The sequence below is a fragment of the Melospiza melodia genome, chromosome 1 (genome assembly GCF_035770615.1).
Source record: "Melospiza melodia melodia isolate bMelMel2 chromosome 1, bMelMel2.pri, whole genome shotgun sequence".
In the NCBI taxonomy this organism is placed as follows: domain Eukaryota; kingdom Metazoa; phylum Chordata; class Aves; order Passeriformes; family Passerellidae; genus Melospiza; species Melospiza melodia.
The window spans coordinates 17,517,990-17,542,224 of NC_086194.1; the positions used below are offsets into that span (position 1 = coordinate 17,517,990).

Genomic DNA, 24,235 nt, shown 5'->3' on the forward strand with positions numbered 1-24,235 from the left:
TTGCTCAAATTAAACATTAGCTGACCATGCAAATGTATGAAAATACCAAACATTAATTTCACCTAAACTTAGCCTTCTAAAAGCTGGGGTCTAAGACTGTATCTGGAGTCACAGAAAAAAGGAGAGGCACTTCAACAGATTGTTTCATCCTACATGTGAATCATGATGCCTCTCTTTTTCCATTGGCAGTACAGGGAACCTCAAATATTAAACTTTCAAATTTTTTGCCATCTAAAGTTATAAGGATTGAATATTTCTCTGAGTGTTAGTCATTCTGAAACAGTGGAAGTATCAAAACTGACCCAACTGGTCCACTGTTTAGTTACTTTTACCTTGCCTTTTCAGTGACTCCCATTTGTTGATGAACATCAATAAATTCCATGAGTTGCCTTTGTAGCGTGTTTTCTTTTCCTTCAATTTGCTTAATAAAATCATGCTGCAAAAGAGTAGATACTGTTGGACGCTTCTCATAATCTTTAGTCAAGCACCTGTGCTGGCAGAAAAAAACATATGATCATTGAGGGTTTGCAGTTAAGTTTTGAAATGCTTGTCTGGAGTTCATTCATGACTCCATAATAAATATATCTGTCTTAATCAAAACAGCTCTGCATGAAAAACTGATACGACTTCACAGAATTGATGACTCCAAAAAGTTTAATTATTGCATTTTAAAAACAAATGTTCTTAAAAAATGTCAAGGGTATTGAAATGCTATTTCATGTATAAATACAGAGTCTCACTTGGAAGTCAAATGGATTTACTAACTAGCCTTTTAAGGGAGAGTATTAGTTGCAATAGATTTCCACAAAAGATATTTTACACATGACATTTACACATGTTCCATATTCAACCAGAGTGGTCTCAGTTGTTACTCACTTGTTAATGAAGTCATTGAATTCAGGTGACCACAGTTCAGGCTGCTGCAGCGTTGGAGGAGGATTCCTGCAAAGGTCAGTGTGGTGATAAGTTAATAAGCTACTCACTTGACAAAAACAATGTGTGAAGGCAGGCTGAGTAATGAGTTTTAGAAGGCCACCGAAAAAAGACATTGATTTCCAGTGGTAAAAGGATCATGGGTAGTTGATGCAATGCCTCATTGGTCCTCCTGCTTTACATAACTAATAAGGAGAAATAGCATCGAGATAATCTACCAAGTGTAGCTAAAAATCACTGAGATTTTTTTCAATCAAATCAATAAAAAGAAATCAAACTAACAACTCATTAATCACTATTCACTTGTAATGGCAAATTCCTATTTTCAAGCCTGAAAAAATATACTTTCCTAGGAAAAATTTTAAAAAGCAATTCTATTTAAAGTTTTCTCGGAAGGACTGAATTCATCAACTTGCTGAACAAAGTGCCCAAAATAATTGGTTCTTTATTAATTAGTCTTCATTCATCAGAAGATAATCAGAAGTGAAAGTTTAAATAGAGATTTATTGTAAATGGATATACTGTTTTCTTTTCTATTGTTAGAGCTGTTTACTCTAGGTGTTCTTTCAGTTGAAATAGTCTTGGCAGTTTGCTTCCATTCAGAGATGCCATTTTCACTGAGTATGGTCATGCAGACAAAAGGAATGACCAGCCAATAGACAAGGTGACTTACTGTCTCTTCTCAATCAACCAAAGCTGCTTTTCTTCAAGTGCTGCTTCATGTTTACTGTATTGCTTTCAGGTTTTGCTAAACAGAATGAAAGGGTATTGATCTTATATTGCTCCAGAGCAGAAAGGTGCCCAGCACTTGTAAGAGTATAAGCCAGAAGCTTTTTTGAAGTCCTAGCTGCAGTGACTGACCACAATAGTTTGCAACTGCTTTTTCCATAGCAAGCGAGGGTAGGAAGACCATTCATACTCTGCTTCAGTGCCAGGTCAGCCAAGATTTCTTAAACCTAAAGGTAATTTAAATTCATTTGGGTGTCTTGGCTGAAAAGGACTCCAAGCACTTACTTGGAGTCCTTTTTCATGTATTCAATATACTATGTGGGGCTCAGCTGTTGTGGTACTGCTCCAGTTCCTAGGATGAAATCCACAAACTACTACTGTATGATCATTACCTACAGACTTGGAGATTGATGTTCTTTGAAATGCCATGAGTGGCACTCTGCCTACTTATATTTTCAGCTTCAAAGCAAAAAACACAAAATAAGTTGCTATTTGCACTGCCCAAGGACAGCAACATTGGAACTGCCAGAAGCAGCACAAGCTAATGAATAGATGAAGCCTAAATGCCTATGAGGATAGAAGATAACTCCTGAAGATAAATATGGGACCTGTTCACCACAGTGGCTGTGTATTCAGACCCTGTATTTCTATCATAAGTCATTCTTTGTAACAGAATATACGAGACAAAAACAAGTCCTGCATTCATGTGAGCATCAGCTCACTCAGAAGAAGGCCCTATGACTTTTTCTCAAAAGTAGCTAAAAGTCAGCTCTGAACTTCTCAATGTGCCCACATGGTTCAAGCAGAGCCTGCACAAAATACAACTGGGCAATGTATTTTAAATCTGCCTCCTAGTATAAATAACATAAAGAAAGTCCACAAACTTACATGATCTAAGTTTGAAGAAAGCAAACTTTTGGGAAGCAAAAACTTTTGGAAATCAAACTTTAAGGAAAAAGTTCAGTCTAACTCATCAACAAAAAAAGACATCAAACTATTACCTTGGTATTTTGAAGAGTGCCCTCATGGGGTGCAAATCAGCAAGGGGTGGATCTCCATCTCCCAACTCTATTGCAGTAATACCCAGTGACCATGCATCACATCTAGCATCATAAGAGCTATCTAGCTGCTGCTCACAGGCAATCACCTGTTGAAGAAAAAGTCTGGGATGGTTAAATGTCCCCATTTAAGAGCATGCCTCTGTAAGAGGAATCTCTTACAGATTGCACAGTGAAATAAACAGATATGGACACATTTAGAAAGCTAAAGCATCCATCCAATTGCCAAACCTCCCCCAGTGTTTAAACTAGAGAAAGCAGGTGTCCATGAACACCACATTCTCCAGCAGATGTTCTCTGATTTGGAGAAAGGGTACAAATCCATGTCTTTTTCAGCTGAACAAATTCCATTCCATAACAAAGGAAGTAGAAGGAAAGTCAGCAACCCTACAACTCTTTATATGGATTATTCTTGCTAAGTACTTATTGTAAGTATACTGCTCTCTCTGTGAAGTGAAACAATCAGGAAAGCAGGAGTTGGATTTACTGTCTCTTACTGGGTCCTTATTCAACCAAATCAGCCAATTTTCAGATCAAGTGGATGTGGACAAAGTTCATTAGATCACAGCAAAGCATTTACTTTCAAATAAATTTCAGCTTATCCATAATGCTGGATGAAATCTAGAATTTTTCATCCCATTAGGTGCTGATTTAAACCAACATGTACACCATTAGTTATATGGCTAGACCTATGTGTATGAACACAGTTTTTGATAAAAATAAATATGTATAAATAGACTAGTTTCATGTGCTATAAACACATGTACTTGCATGTGTTTGTGTGCACACAAATACTCTAAGTAGATAAGCTTATTTATAAGGAAATATTTTTCCTATCTCAGCTTAAAATGTATCTGTATATGCTTCAATTTCAGTCAGGAAAAACCGCCACAGAATCACAGAGCATCTTCTTCATTCATAATAACCTTTTCCATTTCTTGCTGAAGCAAGTATGGATATATAGTATCAAAAACTTTCCAGGGGCAGAAGTCAAAATATAGAAGCTATAATTTCTCTCAGTACCACCTTGGGCTCCTTCCATCCATGGGAAATATTTATCGTTTCAGAGCTTGAAAGGCTGAAAAGTACCAATAGTAGCACTCTATATTCTTCAACATTTAGCTAAGCATTTCAGAGTCTTGCTCCCTGCCTCTAATCTTGCAATTTCAAAAACAAACCTAATTTTAACTTAATTCTTGCAAACATGTAAGACAGAAAGGTTTAAAGCACTTTTTAAAAGGACATTGCTGTTTCATTTGGTGAAAGGACCAGGAAGAAAGACAAAGAGCAGAAATGCAGAATACAGCAGCTCGAGTACCAGTGACAAAATGTTCTGAAAGCTGACCTCTGGAGCCATCCAGAATGGGGTGCCCACGGAGGTGTTCCGACGCAGACGAGTGCTGGTCAGCTGGGCAGACACACCTGCAAGAACGAGGGGAAGCCATCAGCAGAGCAGTTTCCATCCAAGACAGCCCTTCTGAAGGGTGACATCCTCCTCTTGTCATGCTACAAACTCCTATGCAGGTGAATCTCAGATGCATCTTTCCGGTTCTCTGGAAAGAGAGGCCTCCTCCTGAAGGGTTCTCTGCTTCCTTTTTTGCAGAGGCTTCAGCAGGACCGGGACTTAGTCCCAAATGAGCATTTGATTATTAATCTGACTCCATATTTTTTGACTAGTCAATTAAAGGTTTTCTACAGCTGTTTCAAGAGAGCAGTAAAACACCTTGGGGAGGGTGGAAAAGTACTGTATCTTCCACACCTTCTAATGCTCACTACCGACACTAACCCTCCATTTCATTATATATCTATATTTCATGCTAACACTATAAAATATACCTATTCTCGTCTCTTAACTGCTCTGCCATAAAAAAAGAAACAACAAAGCTGTGAAACCTCAAAAATTCTTACAAAAGCAGAAGTCTCTCCATGCTCAAAGCACATTCTCAAAGCAACAATCCTGTAAATCAGCTTTGCAATATGAGCTGTAGTTTAGGGAATTAACTATTTCAGGCCAAGGGTCGGAAAGTGAACTGTGAAGTTCAAAGGTTCCTTGCAGTTTTGAGTTAAAAGACACTGAAATATTAGAAATTCAAGTGGGCTACAACACAATTCTGAGCAGCCTGCCACCAACTTCCTTCCTTAAAAAACAAGGGTGTGCTGGTTGGAATAGTGCATGCAAAAGGGACAGTACAACATAGAAAAAACAGCCCCTCAGCCAGCATGCCCCAAACAATTATGGATTTATGAGTCACGAATAACAGTGAAGTCCACACATGGAGAAAAACAGCCCTTCAGCTAGCAAGCCCTAAACTATTATGGGTTTGAGTAATAGCCAACAGTGAGGTGCACCAGAGGCATATTCTGAAGAGCTGATGCCATGGATGGCCTGAGGTCCTGTGCTCTATATACACATGCTCCAGCCTCAGTCTGACTGACACTGGAGCTCACTTATTTTGCCTTCATGCATAAATCTGCCTTTTCTTTAAAATGTGAAAGGACTTGATTTCACTCTGTGAGTTCCATTTCATTGTTCTGAAACACATGAAGCTCCAGTGAGCACCACTGTCCAGTTTCAACTCTGTATTGTCTGGTTTGAAAATGCTTGACCTTCTCCTCCTGAAAAGCTTGCAGACAGTTCATAACAAGCAATTCATATTAACTATCCAATAGGAATATTAACTAAACCTCTGTCTGGGCAAGGTTCGATTGTTTTGGGGATTTTTCAGTATAGGTAAGAAACCATAGAGAGGCTTAATTTGTTTTTTCACTCTAAAGCTACGTGTTCAGCTCTGATTCACTAAATATCTGCATTTGGTTCTCACAGAAAAGTATGCAACATCTGAAAATAAAGACTGCAAGGAATACCCCGCCTGCTCCTTTGAGATAAATGCAACCACTGTGGCTGCCTCCCTATAAACCAACCCTGAGAAAGTTCCATCTTTACCTCTCTTTATGTCTGCAGAAAGTCCAATACACAGTGTTATGCATCATGGAAAGCAGGACAATGTGAGTCTTAGCACAAAGTCCATCAATCCTACTTCTACTCAGCTAAGCAGGGGCTTTGTTTTTGCCATCTCAGGGAGTTGTCTGAGATCCAGCTTCCGGCTCACAGAGTCTGTGGCTGTTCTGAGCTCCCAGAAAAACATGTCACACATCACCTCAGCTCGGAAATCACTACAGGGATGCCAACAGACATTATTATGTGAGATCCTTGATTTCAGGGGGAGCTGAGGCTACTCTCCCTTCCTCCATGTTGTGGGAGTCCCCTGTGCAAAGCTCATTTTTTGCAGTCTTGGACAAGGATGTGAGATTCAGATCTGCAGGCAAAGAAAGACACTGACTATATTTTTATGATTCCATTGTCAGATTTTATAAATAATCATAACTTTCTGTAAAGATAAGGAACAAAATATAAAAGGTACATTACTGTGTTCAATCTTCTCTGTCTATGCACTGTTGGGTTTTTTCCCTCTTCAAACTGTAATTATTAAATGAACTGAAGATTTTTTCCTCCTCACCCTTGTTTCATTTCAATAAAAAACTGATTTAATTTGAATTGTTCACCACTTTCTTTAGGCTCTTGAGGATTTTGTGTGCTTTTTGTTTGGTTGGTTTTTTAATCCTTTTGCTCTCAGCATTAAAGTGGCATTTTAGATTATGCAGCGTAGGTCTTATGACAAATGATATTTCCTTGGGCTTTTTCTGTGTATAGAGGAAAGATGATGTAATTCCACACTTAGTAACATTTCTTCCAGCATTTCAGTAACCAGTCAAGCATATAGCTGGCCACTTTTTTTAACCTACATATTTTCAAACAAAACCATCTTGTTCGTCCCCTCCCCATTTACTACTGCTTTGTTGCAAAATGAAAATCTAAAATAGGTTGTAAAATGATGTTTTATTAGATATGAATTATTTTTTCTTGTGTAAGTTAGGAGTTTTATAAATAAGTGCATTAATAGTACCAAAGCACACCAAAAAGAAAATATTGGGGATAGAGCTGCATTTCTTCTTATTTTTTTCAGGCACCATTTTACTAATAAAAACTGAAAATTAAGACATTTACACTATGAGTATTTTTCAAGGCTTTCATTGTGAAAACAGGCATATTGAAATACCCTTGCAAGCAACGCCATCTGCTTCTGACCTTAGCACTCAATAAAAGAAAAAAGAGGGCAGAAATTAGTTCCCTATTATTAGGGAAGATTTGTCTCACAGTGCCCAATCTGAGCAGACAACATTATGATCTAAACTGAGAGGCTGTACAACATCCCTTTATGATGATGTCCTGTGACAGCAGTATGCCCATTTTAGTGCCTGATGCTGGTGAAGGAAGGGCCAGCCCTAGTAAATTGTACTAATCTCACATTGGACACACAGCAGGGAGACTGCATTCATACATAATGACCTTGACCTTACCCCCAAGGGCTTACACTCCCTTAGCTATTTCTTCCTTCTTTATTTGTGCCTTCAGTGTACACTTCACTACCAAAGCATCCTTATTGTGATCTTCTGTAGGTTAAGAACATGCAACTCTATTATTCCTCAAAGTAGTGTCTGGACCAAAAACTGCTCACACTCTTAACTCTGCAGATCTAATCAGGCCAAAATGCTTTGAATTATTTCCCAATCTTTTTTTAATCTCCTAGGGAAACAGATGTATAACAGCAGCAGTGTTTCACACTGCATTCCCCTTAAGCTCTCTGGCAGGTATGTTTTGCCATTCTTGTTCCATATTCTATGATGCACAAAGTGGCCTCTCCCTCCACATCTCTTCGCCCAAAGGTGTGACATCAGTCTTTTATAAATCACTCAATTCCACATTTTTTAGCAGATCTGGAGGCAGCAGGTCCTAGCAGTCCCAGGTTTCCCTTTAGCACCTTAAGCTTTACTTTGAGAAGCCACTATTCCTGCCAGGATGCAGACAGGGAAGTAGCTACTTCCCTCTCAACAGTGGTGGAGTTATAACTCAATTCCTCTGTAATTGTTGATACCCTTGACACTCATTTCTTTGTTTGCTTATTTCAGGTTGCATGGGTGTAACGATACATATCCAGACAGAATATTTCAGACTGGTCAGCTGAAATGCATACAAAATGCTAAGAAAAACCTCAATCATGCAATTCCTTCATACTACAAAATGACAAAAGACAACAGGGAAAGAACAAGACTAAACCAAGGCAATTCTGGTAATCCAAATGGCAAACATCGCAACACATCAGGCATGTAACTACATGCAACCACATATAGTGGAATCCCCACTACGACTGTAAAAGGAGATCAAAGAGCTTCTCCCAGGTTTAATTATTTATCATGAATAGAAAGCATAAAGACATTTAATTGAAAATGTTACTAACAGACCATAAGGACACAAATGGTGGGTTTGATGACTTTACAAGAGATGTTTCAGAACCTTTTTGAAACAATGTCAATATTCAAAATTCCTTATGGACTGTAAACTGACCTCAAAAGTAAACATTTAAATTAAAAGAGCACAAAGTCTATACAGCTCAACAGTGAGCTGTTGTGAGAAAAGCATGCTTGAGAACTTCTGGTCAGTGATAAGGGCTCAAATTAAGTCTAGAAATAAAAATTCTGACCTATAAGATGGAAATAAAGAAATAGGAAACAGAGTTGAAATGATGAATCAAAAGTATTAGAATTTTCAGCAGTGTTTTATGTTGGAAGGTGCTATGTTATGAGGAAGCATGACTTGCTTTCCATAAATCCATGCAACCTCCTCACAATCACCTTCTTGTCTGTCATAGTTTGGAAATTATTTCCAGGATTATTGGCTCCATCACCTTCTGTGATGGAGATCATATGTGGGTCTGACCAGACTGTAGTTCTCTGAATCCTCCTTCTTGCCTTTCTTGAAGATTGGAATGAAAATAATTTTCTTCATTGCTTCAGGAATCTCCTCCAATCTCCAAGATGTTTCAAAGATTATTGGCAGTGATCTTGCAATGACACCTGCCAGTTCCCTCATCAGTCCTGGGTGCATCCCAACAGGCCCTATGGACTTGTGTCCATCCAATTCTTTTAAATGTTACCTAACCTGATCTCCCTTTACTGAAAGTATATTTGCCTTGCTCCAGACTTCCCCACTGGTCTCAGGGATCTGGGATTACAAGTTAAGACAATGTGGCAAAGAAGAGATTCAGGGCCTCCACTTTGTCTTGTCCTTTGTCACATTCTCCATCTTTCTGTATTATTTTGATGTACATAGTGTTTTACTGTTGAAAACTAGTGTTTCCCAAACCCTCAGGAAAACACACACTGTAGATGCAAATTTTTAACTGAAATAGCCATATCCAAAAGACAACCAAAAGGACTGGAAAGATCAAAAGCTTAATATCCAGGAAAACCATATATATAAACTGCCTGGAAGATGAAAAATCCATGGCATTTACTACAAAACCAAGAGACATGGAGTAAAAGGGGATAAAAAAGTTAATCTGTACTATCAAATATAGGGGGACAAATATAAATGGATGTTAATGAAATGAAAGTCCAGTGGCTTTCATGGTAAACTCACCATGAGGCTTCAAGACAAAGAAAAAGTATTTTTAAGCATACAAGGAAAAAAATTAAAATCCTAAATCTGATACAGAACCATTAAAAGGTACATACTGATAATAAAATGACAAACAGTGCCCTAAATAAAAGGCAGTTAGTAACTACATTTGTGAGATTTATAATCTTTTTTTTTAACCAAAAGGGTTTGATACCGCTTCTTTCTTTAATAAATCCAAGATCTTTCATTTTACAGACTGGGCCTTCAGTGGAGCAGGTGACCAGGCTCCCCTCCACATGCTCCTGCCAGTTCAGTGCATCACACCACCAATGATTCTAATCAAATCTCATGCTCCAGGGCTTCAGCTGGTTTCCTGAAAGGGATGCACAGGAACATTTGTTGTCCTGTTGCACAATTGGCCAGATGTACTTGGATAGGAGAACTACTCTTCTCTAGAGCCTCAGGGACTTGTACAGCTACACACAATCTGGTGCAGTTTGATGGTGAGGAAATTCCTCCTTCTCAGATGCTGCCTTTCTTATACCTTTCATTCCAAACTGACTGCTGCTTTGACACCCAAAAAGGATGTTTTAAATCCCTGTATGACTAGCAAAACTCTGGAGATTTTTCTCATTGTTCAATGACATGGTTTTCCTGTTATGATAATCCTGGAAACAGCTATGCTGTTGGAACAGAATATTTAATTTTAAATATTCAGGACTGGAATACTCCAGTATAAATAAGTCACTGGGTTCCATCTTCAGGTAAAAAAATGAATGGGGTTTAGTATACACAGATGAGACTAGGGAGTTTCTAATAACCTCAAGAGATGACTGTTTTGTGACCCATGACAAAACCAAGTGAAAGTCTTTGCTGGCCAGAAAGGGCAATTTTCTCACTTCATGTGTCTCTGGTATCTGACACCGGCTTTCAGCATCAAGCTTCTTTAATGCTTAAGCCACCAGTGACATCTTTATGTGAATTAATAGAAGAAAATATTTGAAAGACCAAGTGAACAGCTTATCCTGGATATAGCATTTGGCCACATGATTTCTGTTTTTTATTACTGGACAGCACAAAGGTTTTCATTCAAACATGCCCCCCCTCAAAAATTTTTAGGACTAAGCCTTCAACAAAGAATTAACCATTCAACAATGAAAAAGCTCCACAGCTCAAGTCAATGCAATCCATCTTATCCCTGCTAACCCTGGGTTGAAAATTTGGAATTATTACTTTGATTGGGTTCAAAGCAGTTTGACAAGCTGCTCATGAAGAAAGCTTTCTTTAAAGTCTTTTACTTTTATTGGCTTCTGCCATGTCTCCTGCTGCATTTTAGCAGCAACATGTGAATGTCATGCTATATTGTATGCAGAAATGACAACACAATAACAGCCTGGTTTTGATCTGAACCAGCGAAGCAGACAGCTTTATTATGGATGTATGCTAGAATGACTAAGACAAATACAAGTCTTGCTATGACTCATTGCTTAAAGTAAGCTAAGGGCAGAAAGAAAATGATTTTATTTTTGAACTTTCAAATTAAATCAAATTAATTAATTGTTTCATTTTTGCAGAATGATTCAGACAGCATTTATAGCTAATGCAGGGCAAGCACAAAAGGACACACTAGGATATTCTTACTACTCCAGAATAAGTCATCTACAAAAGTTTGGAACACTACTCAAGGTCATGCTGAGCTCCTCTTCAATGTCAGCAGGGCATGCAAAGCTGGGAATGATGATATATATTAAAAGGGACAGAAACTGAAATGCCCCAGCATTTGAACTTGGATCAGTCACAAGTGACTTCTCAACCTATTCTCTGAGCACAAGGGGGCTCTAGACTCCCTCTGCTGCAGCCCGACCTGTGCCACGTGCAATCCGAGCACAGTCCTTGGGAGCCTTCTTGGCCCATGCAATGCCACATGGCCCAGACACTTGCCAGGCTGAGCTGTGATCAGCCAACAAACTGCCTCTAACAAGGCTATTTGTGGTCATTTAGGTCATGCCAGGAATGGCCATAGCACTGTGTTACAGCAAGAGAACACAAGAGCCGGTGAGGTGTTGTGGTGAAAGGATGGCATCCAGGGCTGGAGCTCCCTGCCCAGCCTCTGACCAAAGATTTACAGATGCTTTTTTCCCCACCAGACCAGCAGAAAGCTCCCTCATCCCAGGAGATATGAACAATTAAAGAGATGGAATTATCAAGATGCAGTTGTACCATGGACCATTACTCCATGGAGACTGTCCCCATTGTTCTGGATATGCCGTACAGGGTAACTGATTTTACTTCTCTTGCTTTGTCATTATAGCAGCTGCAGGCTCAGATACACTTCAAAAATTCAATATTTTTAGCACATTCACAGAATTTTAAATATTTTGGCCTGTATTTCTGTATCAGAATACACATAAATATCACAGAACAATACTTAACAGAAACACCTGTGCATTCTATCTCATGTTGATCAATTGTTATTGATCACTAGTAGTGGTAAAGCACTACTAACAATCCATAATTTGTAAGAAAAAGTGGTATACTACTGAGACAATACAGGATGTTGGCAAAGTAACTCTTTCTAGAGGAAAAAAAAACCCAATAAATTTATTTTAATGACTCAATGGAAATATGGAATTAATACTTGCATTTAGTATTGCCCAAATGAAATTATGAATACATTTTAAAGTAAACATAGGATGAATTTAAAAATAAACTTACAAAACTGTGTCTTGCCATTGACTAGTTTCACCAAATTGCAATTTTGAATAATAATAAGGCCATCTAGGAATACTCTTTTTTTCTTAACTTTGAAATACTCCAAATAGCTTTAAAGGAAAAATGATCATTCTCCCCATAGCAAAATAATAACCTAATTACATTCCAAACACAAACACTGACCTCTGTCAGCTCCCAAACTACATAGAAACAATAGTTCTAGTATTAAACAAAGCAATATCAGTACGTCTGAATAGAGCAATACATATTCCCTTCCCCAATTCATTCTTCCCCCAATGAGTTGTTCTCAGGGTAAATCTCTAGCTGACCCTGGCTACTGTCCATGATAAAACTGCGCTAGCTATATGCAAAGTGGGATATCTGAAACTGCATTTGGAATGCCAAGACAATATTCACAAACAACATCCAACACGACACAAAAGCAGAAAAATGCAAACTAAGTGTGTTTAAAGTGCGAAAATCACCCTAGCTTCACTGTATATTCCATTAATATTACAATACATGTTTTAATTATGCAACCTATTTATCCACAGTGCTAAAGGAACACTTGAAGACATTCTATTAACTGCAGCTACACAGCTTGTATTTTTCCATCATCTGCCAGCAGCAGTGAGATTGCATTACCTTTTTTCCATGCTTTCCACTGGAACCTCCTTTACATATTAAAAAACATAGATCTTTCCAATGTATTGCTTATCCAGAGCCTCTAGTGATGGAGAGTTTTAGGTACTATTAACAAAACAACTAAGAAGAAACTGAAAATGTACAGTGCCAACCCTTTCCATATCCCCTTCCCACAATTACACTACTGGGCAAACTATGAGCAATCATGGGATCTCTTGTGCCTAAAAGTAGGCTCGAATTCTAAAGATTTAATGAGTCTACCCACATTTTATTTTCCTTACAGGTACTTGAATATTTCTGATACCAATCTAGATGTCTGACTTTTTTTCCCAGTGACCTTTCCTGGTAATAACAGCAAAGGTCTAATTACACATGGTATGAAAATATGTTTGATGCACAGACAGGCATGGCCTTCAGAAAGAAACAGTGCTGCTGGAAAAATATGCATTTCTTAAGTGGGGAAGTATAATTTATATTTTTTTCTGGACATTTCCAAGGCAACAGCTGCTCATCCTGAGATATTTCCAGTCTGGGAAAGCAGGTTTCAGTAGTCCTGAAGAAGTATGAGCTACCTGTCTCTTGGTAAAGACTATCAGCCTAAAGGTCAACCCTCAAAAATATAGCTAAAGAGAAATTTTCCATGAGCCTTACAGTCCCCTCTTTTTAGCTAAAAGAATCACTTTGCCACGTGACCGTAGGTGTTTTATATAGCTTTTAGTGGAAAAATGGTTCTTTCCTCCATGGCTTCTGGGACATCAGCAACTTGTCTAGTTTGCTGATAGGGAGTTGTGTCCTCTAGGATCCTCTTTGATAAAAAAAAAAAGCATGAAAAGTCCTGGGTTTTGAGCTCCCAGAAGCACTGAAATGGCAGGGGATTTCAGAAATAATTTAAAATAATTTCAAATGAAATGTCACTCAGACTTTTTCAGACCAAAGTTAAAGTAATAACAACAACAACAACAACAATAATAATAATAATAAAGCTAAATATCTCTTCTCCCATTTTGAATCCACATCTTATAGAGCTGTGGCTTAGATTGACATTAATGCATGAAAGGCCCTGTGCAACACCTGATTTCAAGAAAGGAAATTGATTGAGAGGGACTATCCAAAGAAGCAAGTATTTGTCAGCAGAAGTAGATTTTACAACCTTAGTGTCCCATGAAACTGGTTGCACATTATAAGATGCAGATGAATGTATGAATTTTTACTACAGATGAGGTGTGCTGTGTGTTCAAGTGACTCCAGGCCAACTTTTTTAACTGATGAAAAAAAATCAGACACTTAGATATTTAGGCAGAAAAGTCTGCATATAAATTTGTCATTTGACTTTCAAAAGGTATCAGGCATTAAATTAATTTCTTTAAATTTCATTACATTATTTTCCTGCACCTTTAGAGGCTAAAATTTCATTTGAAATCTGTCTTTTTAACATCAATCCACTGTGCGCCACCAAAGTTCTGAAACAGATGTAAAAGACTTTCTCCACAGAACAGGAATACGAAACTGAATATAATTAGGAATATTTATCAAAAAAAGAATTTAATTCACACCTTACTCGCCTTCAGTTCTTTCTATATAACAGATTACATAGCAGTCACTCTTTAAAGTGCTACAATGAATTTAATGTAAATGTATATTTTTCTACCAAATCTCTATCTTATACTGAAAACATACTACACTTGAATATAATGCAACTATATAATGTGGTAGAGGGTATTCCTTCCTTGAACCCTAATTGCTGCATTTCTCAGGCAGAACATCCTACCTCAAAGCTTTTCTATCAGAACAGCTTAGGAGCTAATTCCCACAAATGTGCAGGTAGTGAAAATGCCTTCAGTCAGCCTTGTCTTACAAAGAGAATATGGACTATTAATATATATAGAAGTTTAATGACTTTTTAGACTGAATCTGTGATCAGTGGACATTCTCACAGTAGATCCCCTTGGCTGGTACTCATTTTCTGTAAAAAATAAAAATATTTTTGTTTCTCTCTGCTGATCTAAATTATCATACCAGATGGATGCAAGGCCAGAGGATGCATCCCTGGTAACCGGTATTTCAAAATTGTTGTGGCTTGGACAGTTTAAAGTAAAACTTTATCTGACAGCTCCTTGCTAAGCAATTAAGCTCCAGAAGCATTATTGTGGGATGTTACAGAATGCCCTGGGTTGCAAGGGACCTTAAAGATCATCTAGTTCAAACTCATCTGCCATGGCAGGGACATTGTTCACTAGACCAGGTTTCTCAGAGGCCCATCCAGCCCATCCAACCTGGTCTTGAACACTTCCAGGGATGGGCCATCACAACTTCTCTGAGCAAAAACTGTTCTAGCACCTCACCACCCTCACTGCAAACATTTTTTTTTCTAATATCTAATCTAAACTTACTCTTTTCAGTTGAGGCCATTCCCTCTTGTCCTGTCCCTACATACTCTTGTAAATAGTTTCTCTCCAACTTTCTTCTAGGCTTCCTTGGGTATTTGACTTTATTTAATCATTAATCTATATTGGGATTGGGTGTTTCTTAGATACGAGAATGTTACTGGGTGATTAAACAATATTGCAACAGATTTTAAGGGAAAGCAAAAATTTCACTCTCCAAAGCAGTCTGGGTGAGGCATGGCAGTGGGGCTGTGGTATTCTTTCAAAATCTATCTCTTTAACTGTTAGTACCTCTAGAAAGGCAAACTGTTCAGAGAGTTAGCCTGGATTTGGAAGAGCTTTTCCCTACATTTTCTGTGTCACCTCAAGCAATTCAGTCTCTCAAAGTTTCAGATCCCCAGCTGTTAACTGTGAATTAAAGTAATTTACTTCTCCATAAGGGTGTTGTGATGGTTATCCATTATAGACTGTGCAGTGTTCAGGAACTATGGTTCCAGCATACATAAATACCTATGATGCAATGACCACAAAGCAATGTGTATAAACTGTGTCACTAAATGAAGCTTCTGAAAAGTTTTTACTTCTGAAAAGTTTGTACTGCAGTGCAAGGAAGGATTCACCATGGCAGAACACTATACACCAAGTTCAAGGAGCTCAAAAGCAATGAAGGAAAAAAAGCCATTTTCAAGCATGATTTAATTCACTAGAATGGAATTGTTTTTTCACTTATGACTCTTAAAATGTTCCTACTTTAAAAAGAGGACAAAAAAAGCTAAATGATTGCACAGCACACGCAGACTAAGAATAGGTTTTTTCCTAGTTTTGTGTTCCATAAGGCACTTCACAAGCCCATGTTTCAGACACGGGGTTTATGTTTAGAAGAAAATCACCATAAATAGCATCTGGGGAGGACAGCAAAAGCTTCTTCAGGAACATCTCATGCATGCAAGAGGATGGTGCAGATAAAGTTATCTTGGGAAAGGCTCACTGCCTTGGTCATGTGTGTTTGGTGGTTGAAGGAGTCCTTGGTTCCCTGCCTCTATTCCCCTCTCCACACAGAAAAGCTGTGTGCATGCTAGAAAGGGTGATGTGATTATTTGGTTGGGATTTTTTGTGTTTGTTTGCCCCATGTAATAATTGGTTCAGCCTAAATCAAAAATTTTGCTTCCTCTGAGTATTGACTGGGTGAAAAAGACACTATGCCTCCATGTCTACCTTACTCTGTAGCCTGTCAATTTAATAGGCTTTTATAATAAAAGATGACTGAGTTTAAGTCCCAGATCCAATAAATGTTTATGTACAACAGTCTGTAGCAATGCCAACATGAGAGATTTTTATCAACTCACATTCCTGGCTAAAAAATGATCTTGAAATCTGATTAATGTGGGATTAAATCCCCTTAAGTAGAAGACACAAATCCCACAAATCCCAGCTGAATACCTTAAGCAGCAGCTTCAATGGTGAATGGTACATCTTCCATGATGATTTTATGAAGACTATAAGTTTATTCCATATGAAACTACTCATTATTGGCTTCAGATTGTTTTTCTTCCTGGGGAGGTGGGGGAAAGCCAGGGAAAATATCAATCTACTCCAAAGTTAAAATATCAATTTACTCCATCTGTATATTCCTTTGAGAGGACGGACTGCAGCTATTGCAGGCTCCTTTTGAGCCCACATAAATGTATGTGTAGGTATATTTGTTTCTTGTGCATGTTCTAATCTGTATTTTGGTATTACAATTTTCCCACAAGAATTGAAGATTATTTTTCAATTACAGCCTTATCAGGAGATTGCAGTACCTGGGGAATAAAAAATTCAGGTCCTCATCCCTACAGCTTGTAAGTTTTGATATCTGCATAAGTGATTTCATTTTCAGATGCATTGATCCTCTAATTGCCTCCAGGAGCTCAAAATTTTTTTCCACAACAAATTAAAAGCCTGTGTGCAAAAACACTGATTTTTGCCTCACAATAAACTTCCCGACTACCAGAAAATACTAGTAAGTATATTGCAGATGATTTAGGAAATACAAAGATTTTTCAATCGAAGATTTTATCTGACGAATATAAAATAAATACATGACATTTCAAAGTAATTACTAACCCTAACAGTTTTGGGAATTTGTGTGTGAAGTCATGAGAGTTCCATAAATACAACCTATTGGCCAGAAGATACTATACTAAAGAGAGTTAAAAATCCCATGATTAGTTTAAACAATTGTTATACATCAATTAAATCAGAATCATGAACAAAATAGGAGGACAAAGGAAAAACAAACATTTTCCATCTGCTGAATTAAACATATTTACAGTTGTCTGCTGTGCTGTGAAATTGCGACCAGTAAATTTACTTTTAACATAAAAAGGCAGTGTTCTACCTGAACATAATAGCTGATAACAACAAGCACTGCAAATTTTTATACCCCTCATATGAAACAAAAGTCAAACCTAACCGTTTAGGCAAATTTCTGGGGTATTGCTGATAAATAACAGGCTGCATCCACTTATTCATTACTCTCCTCTTCCCTTTTGGCGATGACACCAAAGATGGGAGCATTCGGGAATCCTTTTAGGCCTAACAGGCTTCAACTGACTCTTTTAATGCCAAATCTCAGATTTAGATTTGCCAAAATCTGTCTTCCCAGGCTTTAGAAAGTGGGGATTACCTATATAATATTTCCTCCTCTAGTGCCTTCAAATATCTTTTGTTTTGTTTTAAATCAAATAAAGGAAGTATATGCATCTGAGATGGAGCTCTCCCATTCTTCACAACACCTATTAAGTTTCAAATGCTCTCATATAAAACATGAAGCTTTTTACTATCAGCTCCTAATTTCACTGAACCAGTGTGTGGTTCCTGGAGGAACTGAATATCAACCTTATTTTGAATCCTATATTCTTGCTTTGCTATTTCACTTATTCCTTGCCTCAAGGCATTTGGCACTTACCACCACTGTGTTATAATTCCTGCTTTTTAGCCATGCCATTGAAACAGCATTACCAAAATTACTAAAATATCTATCAAGTTTTAAAAAGTAACATTGGTTACCCAAGTGATATTTTAACAAGAAATTAACACAGTTAATATTTTCTGGTTTATTTACTCTATTTTCCATACTTCAGGTGTAAAACACTGTACATATAAGTAAACATAACATACCAAAATCCACAAGCTTGACTCCTCCTTCAGTGGTCAAAAGGATATTATTTCCCTTAATATCACGGTGGATAGTTTTGTTTTCATGCAAGTGCTGAAGTCCCTGGAAGGTGAGAAGTAAACAAGAACTTTTAACAACAGCTCTGTCCTCCATATTACATTTGCAGAAACAACAAGGTAGTGGAAAAGTATGAAAAATACATGAATCTTTTTTTTAAATCCAGAACCACCAGGATGTCATTCTCACTGCAAAATCACTTGCACATGACAAGGAAGAACTATTATTTCATTGCTCTACTTCATGACAAATAGAAATTTTAAGATGAAAGCATAAAAATATCACTACATATAATAACTTTAAACCATAAACTCAAAGAAAACTACAGAATTCTAAATTCTGCCAGAGAAAGTAAAATTTTAGTTATAAGAAAATAATAAATAAAGACAGCTGATCCTAATGAGCAGAACCAAATTCTTGTAGCACAGTTTGAATTTGTTAGATATGTGGATTATTTTACTTCAAAAACAGTTTGGATCCAGACACAGGAGGCTGAACAGCATTTTGATGATATTTCCGCTATTTCTTAAAAGAAAAGCAATTTTGATGCTGAACTGTATTTACTACGAAAATTGATCAATAGTCAGAAATCAATTTTCATTCTCTTACTAGTGAAATGAACAGATTAACTGCTCTTTACCTTGCCTGCTTAAAAAGAACCATCCTAATTACACATTGCCTGGATTTCATTAAACACTGCTATAATACAAGATAGTGAGCTGTGTTAGTGGGGACATGATCTCCATTCATTTAAAGAAAAAACTATGAGCTGATTATTGACTGTCCTTTCATTGAAAGCCTATCTTACCATCAGAGCTTCACGTAAAATGTAAGCAATTATAAGTTCATTCATCCTTTCGCCTCTCTTCAGAAATCCCTTCACAAGGTCAGTCACAGATCCACCATTGCACAGCTACAAAACATAAGGGGAATATAAAAAGGAATTAAGGAGTGTTGGAGTAGCCACCTGGTTTTCATTTTCAGTATTTTTTTATATTTGTAGCCAAATGAGATTCTACTAAACTGAAAAACCACAAATTTTTCCTTAAGTCTACTATTTATACGAATAACATACACGGCAATTTTTGCAAATTATTTTTCACTACTTTCTGCATTTAATTCTTCTTGTCCAAACACAAGTATAGTAGTGTATCTCTTTGTTTTCCTATATCCATGATTGCTTTTCACTGAAACAGAAGTAGATTACAATGCAATAAATTAGCTGTGAAGGCATGTTTTGTGGGGCATACTAATTGCTTCTTATATTCATCATGTGGAACTCACTACCAATGCAGATTATTGCAACATCAATTCTCAGGTACAAAAGCTATGTACAGAAAAAATGGATTTAAGTCATCAGCAGACAGGCAGCAGAAAAATTTCCCCAGCATGAAACCTACCAAGGGTAAAGCTGCCTTTTATGCCAAGCAGCACTTAATTCCTAGCACAGGGAGATGTGATACACAAGGCATGGGCATTGTGGAATATGATGAAAGCACTGTGGAAAGAAAGGTCTCCCACTGAAACAAGGCGGGCTGTGGGTGTAGGATTAATTACAGCCCTTGTTGCATCAGCCCTGTCAGCTCCTTGCTCCAGATGTAGAGCCACAGTCTGCCCTGGACAATCCTCTCCCACTCTCCAGAGGAGAGAGCACAGCCAGACTCCTGCAAACCCCTGTCCTGTCCCATTTATGTGTATTGTATTTGTGGGGTGCCCAGACAAAGGAAGGAATGATGAATCTGACTTCATGTTCTCAGAAGGATAATTTATTATTTTATGATACTATATTATATTAATGAATACTAAACTATACTATACTGAAGAATACAGAAAGGATACTTACAGAAGGCTAAAAGATAATAATGAAAACTTGTGACTATTTCCAGAGCCCAAACACAACTTGATCCCAACTTATTTTGACAATAAGTCAAAATAATTCACAGCAGAAACCAATGAAACAATCACCTGTTGAATAAACAATCTCCAAACACATTCAAAGCAGCAAAACACAGGAGAAGCAAAGGAAATAATATTGTTTTCCTTTTTCTCTGAGGCTTCTCAGCTTCCCAGGAGAAAAATCATGGGCAAAGGGATTTTTCAGAAAATGTGAATGCCACATATGTGGGGAGAAGAGACCTGGCCTTGCTCCCTAGAAATGACAGTGAGCACACATTACCAGCAGATTAGTTTGGACTGCAGTACTTCATATGTTCACTTTTATAATTTAGAATTTGTCTGCTGGAATAAGCAACAATGTAACTTTAGTGGGTACCTACTACTGTAGGAGTTACACGTCTGCAAAGATGAAATAGGCACTTAAGCCCTAAACTATCCATAATGCACCTGACAATACTCATTGATTGAAGAGCCATTTGCCTCCGTAAAAGAGTAGCTGCTTCCAATAAAACAGTAAAATAAACTTTTATTCTTACACAGTATTATCATTTAGTAGCTTTTCACATGAAACTAAATTTCCATGTAAGCTATTTTAACAATGCAGCACAAAACAGTAATTCCTTTGCACTACATTTGAAGTATATTCAAATCAAAAGCATAATTTACCAGTAAAACCTTTCAACTGCGGAATTCTAGACATTGGATTCTTTTGTATATGTGTATTTTTCATCTGTTCTTCTTTACCCCCTACATTTTTTCTGTGCTGCAATTAAAAAAAGACTTGTACCTTACAGTAAGAAGCATTTTTTATCCCTTTGTACCCAAACATAACAATAACTCTCTAACTATCTTTGAAATCCCTAGGCTGCTCTGAACTTGCACCACAGGAATGCCTACAGAAATGCCATTCAATACATAACTCTTGTTGCAAGATGTGTCCCCCATCAGGGCAGCAAAGGCTCTGGTCTGACAGGGGCTGAGCTCTATGGCAACAGTCCTGGACTCACTTAACCTCACCCTTGCCTAAGTGGGACAATATGCATGCTTGGAGAGGGAAGAACTCATATGCTTAAATGATGGGATTAAATGCTTTGCTGGATAAGGATCAGATTCCCAAGCAGGATTTCATTTATTGTCATTAGCCATGCTGGTCTGCCTTCTACACTTCTACACTGACTTTTTCAAGTTAGTTATTTTTTCACAATGACTTTTTTTTTCAGGGTTTCTATCATTTTAACTTTGGCACATCACCAACATATTTAATCAAATCAATGGATTATTAATTCTGGTTAATTTAAAGCTCTTGCAGAGCACTGAAACTATCTGACAAGTATAACAAACCAATTGTGAAATACATTATACATATGATAGTGTTCAAATTATTTTTCTTCATTATCTCATATTATATTTTGCCTCTAACAGATGGATCTTTTTTCTTTACAGAGCTATATACCTATTAGGTGTAAATCAAACCAATGCAGAAATGAATATATTCTTTTTTTAGGCAGAAGAAGGGAGATACTACACCTCAGAAATCACCCTCTTTAAAGCTTAGGCAGTAAAGCCAATACTGAACTTATTTGCCTGGGTCAGCAATATTAATTTTCCCTTTCTTTAACATGATGCTCTAATTTTTTTACTACTCTCATAAGATATAAATCCTCATTATGAGATAAATATCTGCATTGTAAGATAAAACTTACTGAAAATATCAGGTTAGGTAAGATATTAAAACTATGATTATTTTAGACAAAACAAAAACTGAACCTGGGTATAAAAAAGGTCAGCTAAACTGGTCTTGAAATAAAGAACTCACAAGTCAGCCCTACCACCATGGAAACTCTCCACCGACTCCCAAGGCAGGGGGGCTGCTTAGACAGAGTTCAGCTGAGGATGTTATAGAGCTGTACTTTCACTTACATCAGAAAATAAATATTTTTCTGAGACCATCAGCATAGGAGGAAGAGAGGAAAAAAGGCTGGGTATTAGAATGCAAGCAGCTATAAGTAGGAAAAGGGATTATTGGAATACAACCACAATTAGAAAAGGAGATTATGGCAGACACTGCATGTGTGTGCTCTACGCTGTGTGGGCGGGAGGGAGAATGATGACGACAACGATGACACAGGTTAGTATTAACTTTGTTCTATTTTTATCATCATGGGTAAAATCTTGTATCTGCCCTAATTTCCTATCTCTACTGTGCATTTTTTGGACGTGAAGCTGCCACATGTCCCTAAAACCTGCACATAACTAAAGCTGAAATGGTGATTCTTTCTCCTGACTGAGGCTATCAAGCTGCACGTGTACTCAATCCAGAGGTATCATAAACACCTCAAAAACATCCACCTCCTAATGAGTGTGGCTCTTCTCTTCTATCTCAAAACTAGAAGCTACACAAAGTTATAATACTCCTGCCCAATATGGTGCTGGTCCATGCTTGCTTGGGAGTTTGAGTAGACAGGAAATAAATTATCCTTGGGAATGCTGATCAAAATCTAGTCAATAGAAACTTATAGGAGTAAAAAAACCCTAAATCATTTAAAAAATCACATATCCTTGATTTATACAGTTCTTTAATGAGAGATTATGGGATAAATGTTATTTAGCAGTACTGCCAGACAGAAAGTTTCCTGGGGTGTTGTTAAAAATTGCAGCTTACAATTATGATATCTGCTGCTTCTTAGTAGCATGCTGTCCACAGTAAAAACACTGCTAAGCCTCTTAGCAAAGCTGCTCAGTTCAAGTTAAGTCAACTGAAATGCTTGGATGACAAGAAATCATGAAGGCAACAGAGATAACTTTTTAAAAAGATCTCTCCAGTTTTCAGTGAAGCATCTAGAGAAGGGAGATGATGGTGGCTATTACTTTATTGCAAACATTGTGAATTTACATGACCAAACAGCTGATCAGTCTGCGTCATTTGCTCTGCAGCATTTGGTAAAATCTCCTCAGAACAACTTGATGACAAGCACTAAGCAAAGAACAACAAATGCACAGAGAACTTGGGACAGCCATAGAGCAGGAGCTATGGGTCTGTCTGAGCCCTGGCCCAGGGTAGGGCTGACCCTGAGGGTCAAAGCAACTCTCCAAATCAAATGACATTTCACCTGTCACGAGACATGGCCTCTTCTGGGAGGAGAGGATCGTAACTCTATTTTTATGTTCCACACTAGAAACTCCCATACATTCACACACATTCTCTTGCATACACAGAAACATTTCCTGTGGTTTATTTCAGATGGAAGCCCCCATTTAGCTTTGAATATACTCAGCTTAAAGGGACAGACTCCTGGAATGTCCAGCCTGTGCAACACAGGAAGGGAAGATATTCATGGTTGTCCCACAGGGAAGTAACTTAGAAATGTCAGAACTTCGCACATGGGCAATTTTCATCAAATTAATATTAGTCACTTATTCTATTGTCCCCTTGTGATTTAGAGGTATTTTTTCCTTACCAGCAATTTTTTCAGTGCCTTCATCAATAGAGTGCAAATATTATGTGCAAAAACAAGCAACTAAAAGGAAGGTAAATTGAAGGCTTGAGGCTACCTAAAATGAAGTGGAGAAGACAGAGACAGAATCTTTCTAGTGTCACACAGCAAAGGATGAGAGGCAAAAACCCCCCACTGCAAGACAGGAGTTTCCTACTGGACAAAAATGAAAAATTTTCACACTCAGTTAAGCACTGGGAGAGATTACACACTGAGTCTGTGCTATGTCCATCCTTGGATATATTCAAACTTGAATTGAAAAGACAAACTTTTAACATTTAAGTTAATAGTGTTTAAACAAGGGGTTGGACCAAATAACTTCCAAAGGTCCCCTCCATGCTGTAGTTTTATATGGTTCAGAATATATGAATTTTACAATATTCAGTTCCTAGTCTGGATTTGGATTTTCAAACAGCAGAAAGAGTGGGTAAGAATGAAGGAAATCTTGCATACCTTAACCAATGGAAACAAAAATTTAATATAAAGCTTGCTTCATATAAAAATCTGCCTTAAAGAGCCGTAGCTCTGATGGCCATGCATAGCTGCACCAAAAGAGGTGCTTAGGAATCTTCTACAGTGGTAGAAAAGGGCTCCTCCCTTATGATTTTCTGGCACTCAAAAAGGCAAAGACTCATACTGGGATGACATGC

General features: G+C 37.6%; 1 protein-coding gene across 1 annotated transcript in view; it reads right to left on the minus strand.

The window, feature by feature from the left end:
- Positions 1-24,235, minus strand: part of MYO3A (myosin IIIA) — a 106,734-nt gene that overhangs the window by 64,687 nt on the left and 17,812 nt on the right. Inside the window, exons 3-8 of the mRNA XM_063149657.1 lie at positions 19,004-19,108; positions 18,141-18,240; positions 4,066-4,142; positions 2,664-2,809; positions 877-942; positions 333-488 (exon numbers count right to left, since the gene is read on the minus strand). Coding sequence (XP_063005727.1) covers positions 333-488; positions 877-942; positions 2,664-2,809; positions 4,066-4,142; positions 18,141-18,240; positions 19,004-19,108 — 650 coding nt within the window. The remainder of the gene's footprint in view (positions 1-332; positions 489-876; positions 943-2,663; positions 2,810-4,065; positions 4,143-18,140; positions 18,241-19,003; positions 19,109-24,235) is intronic.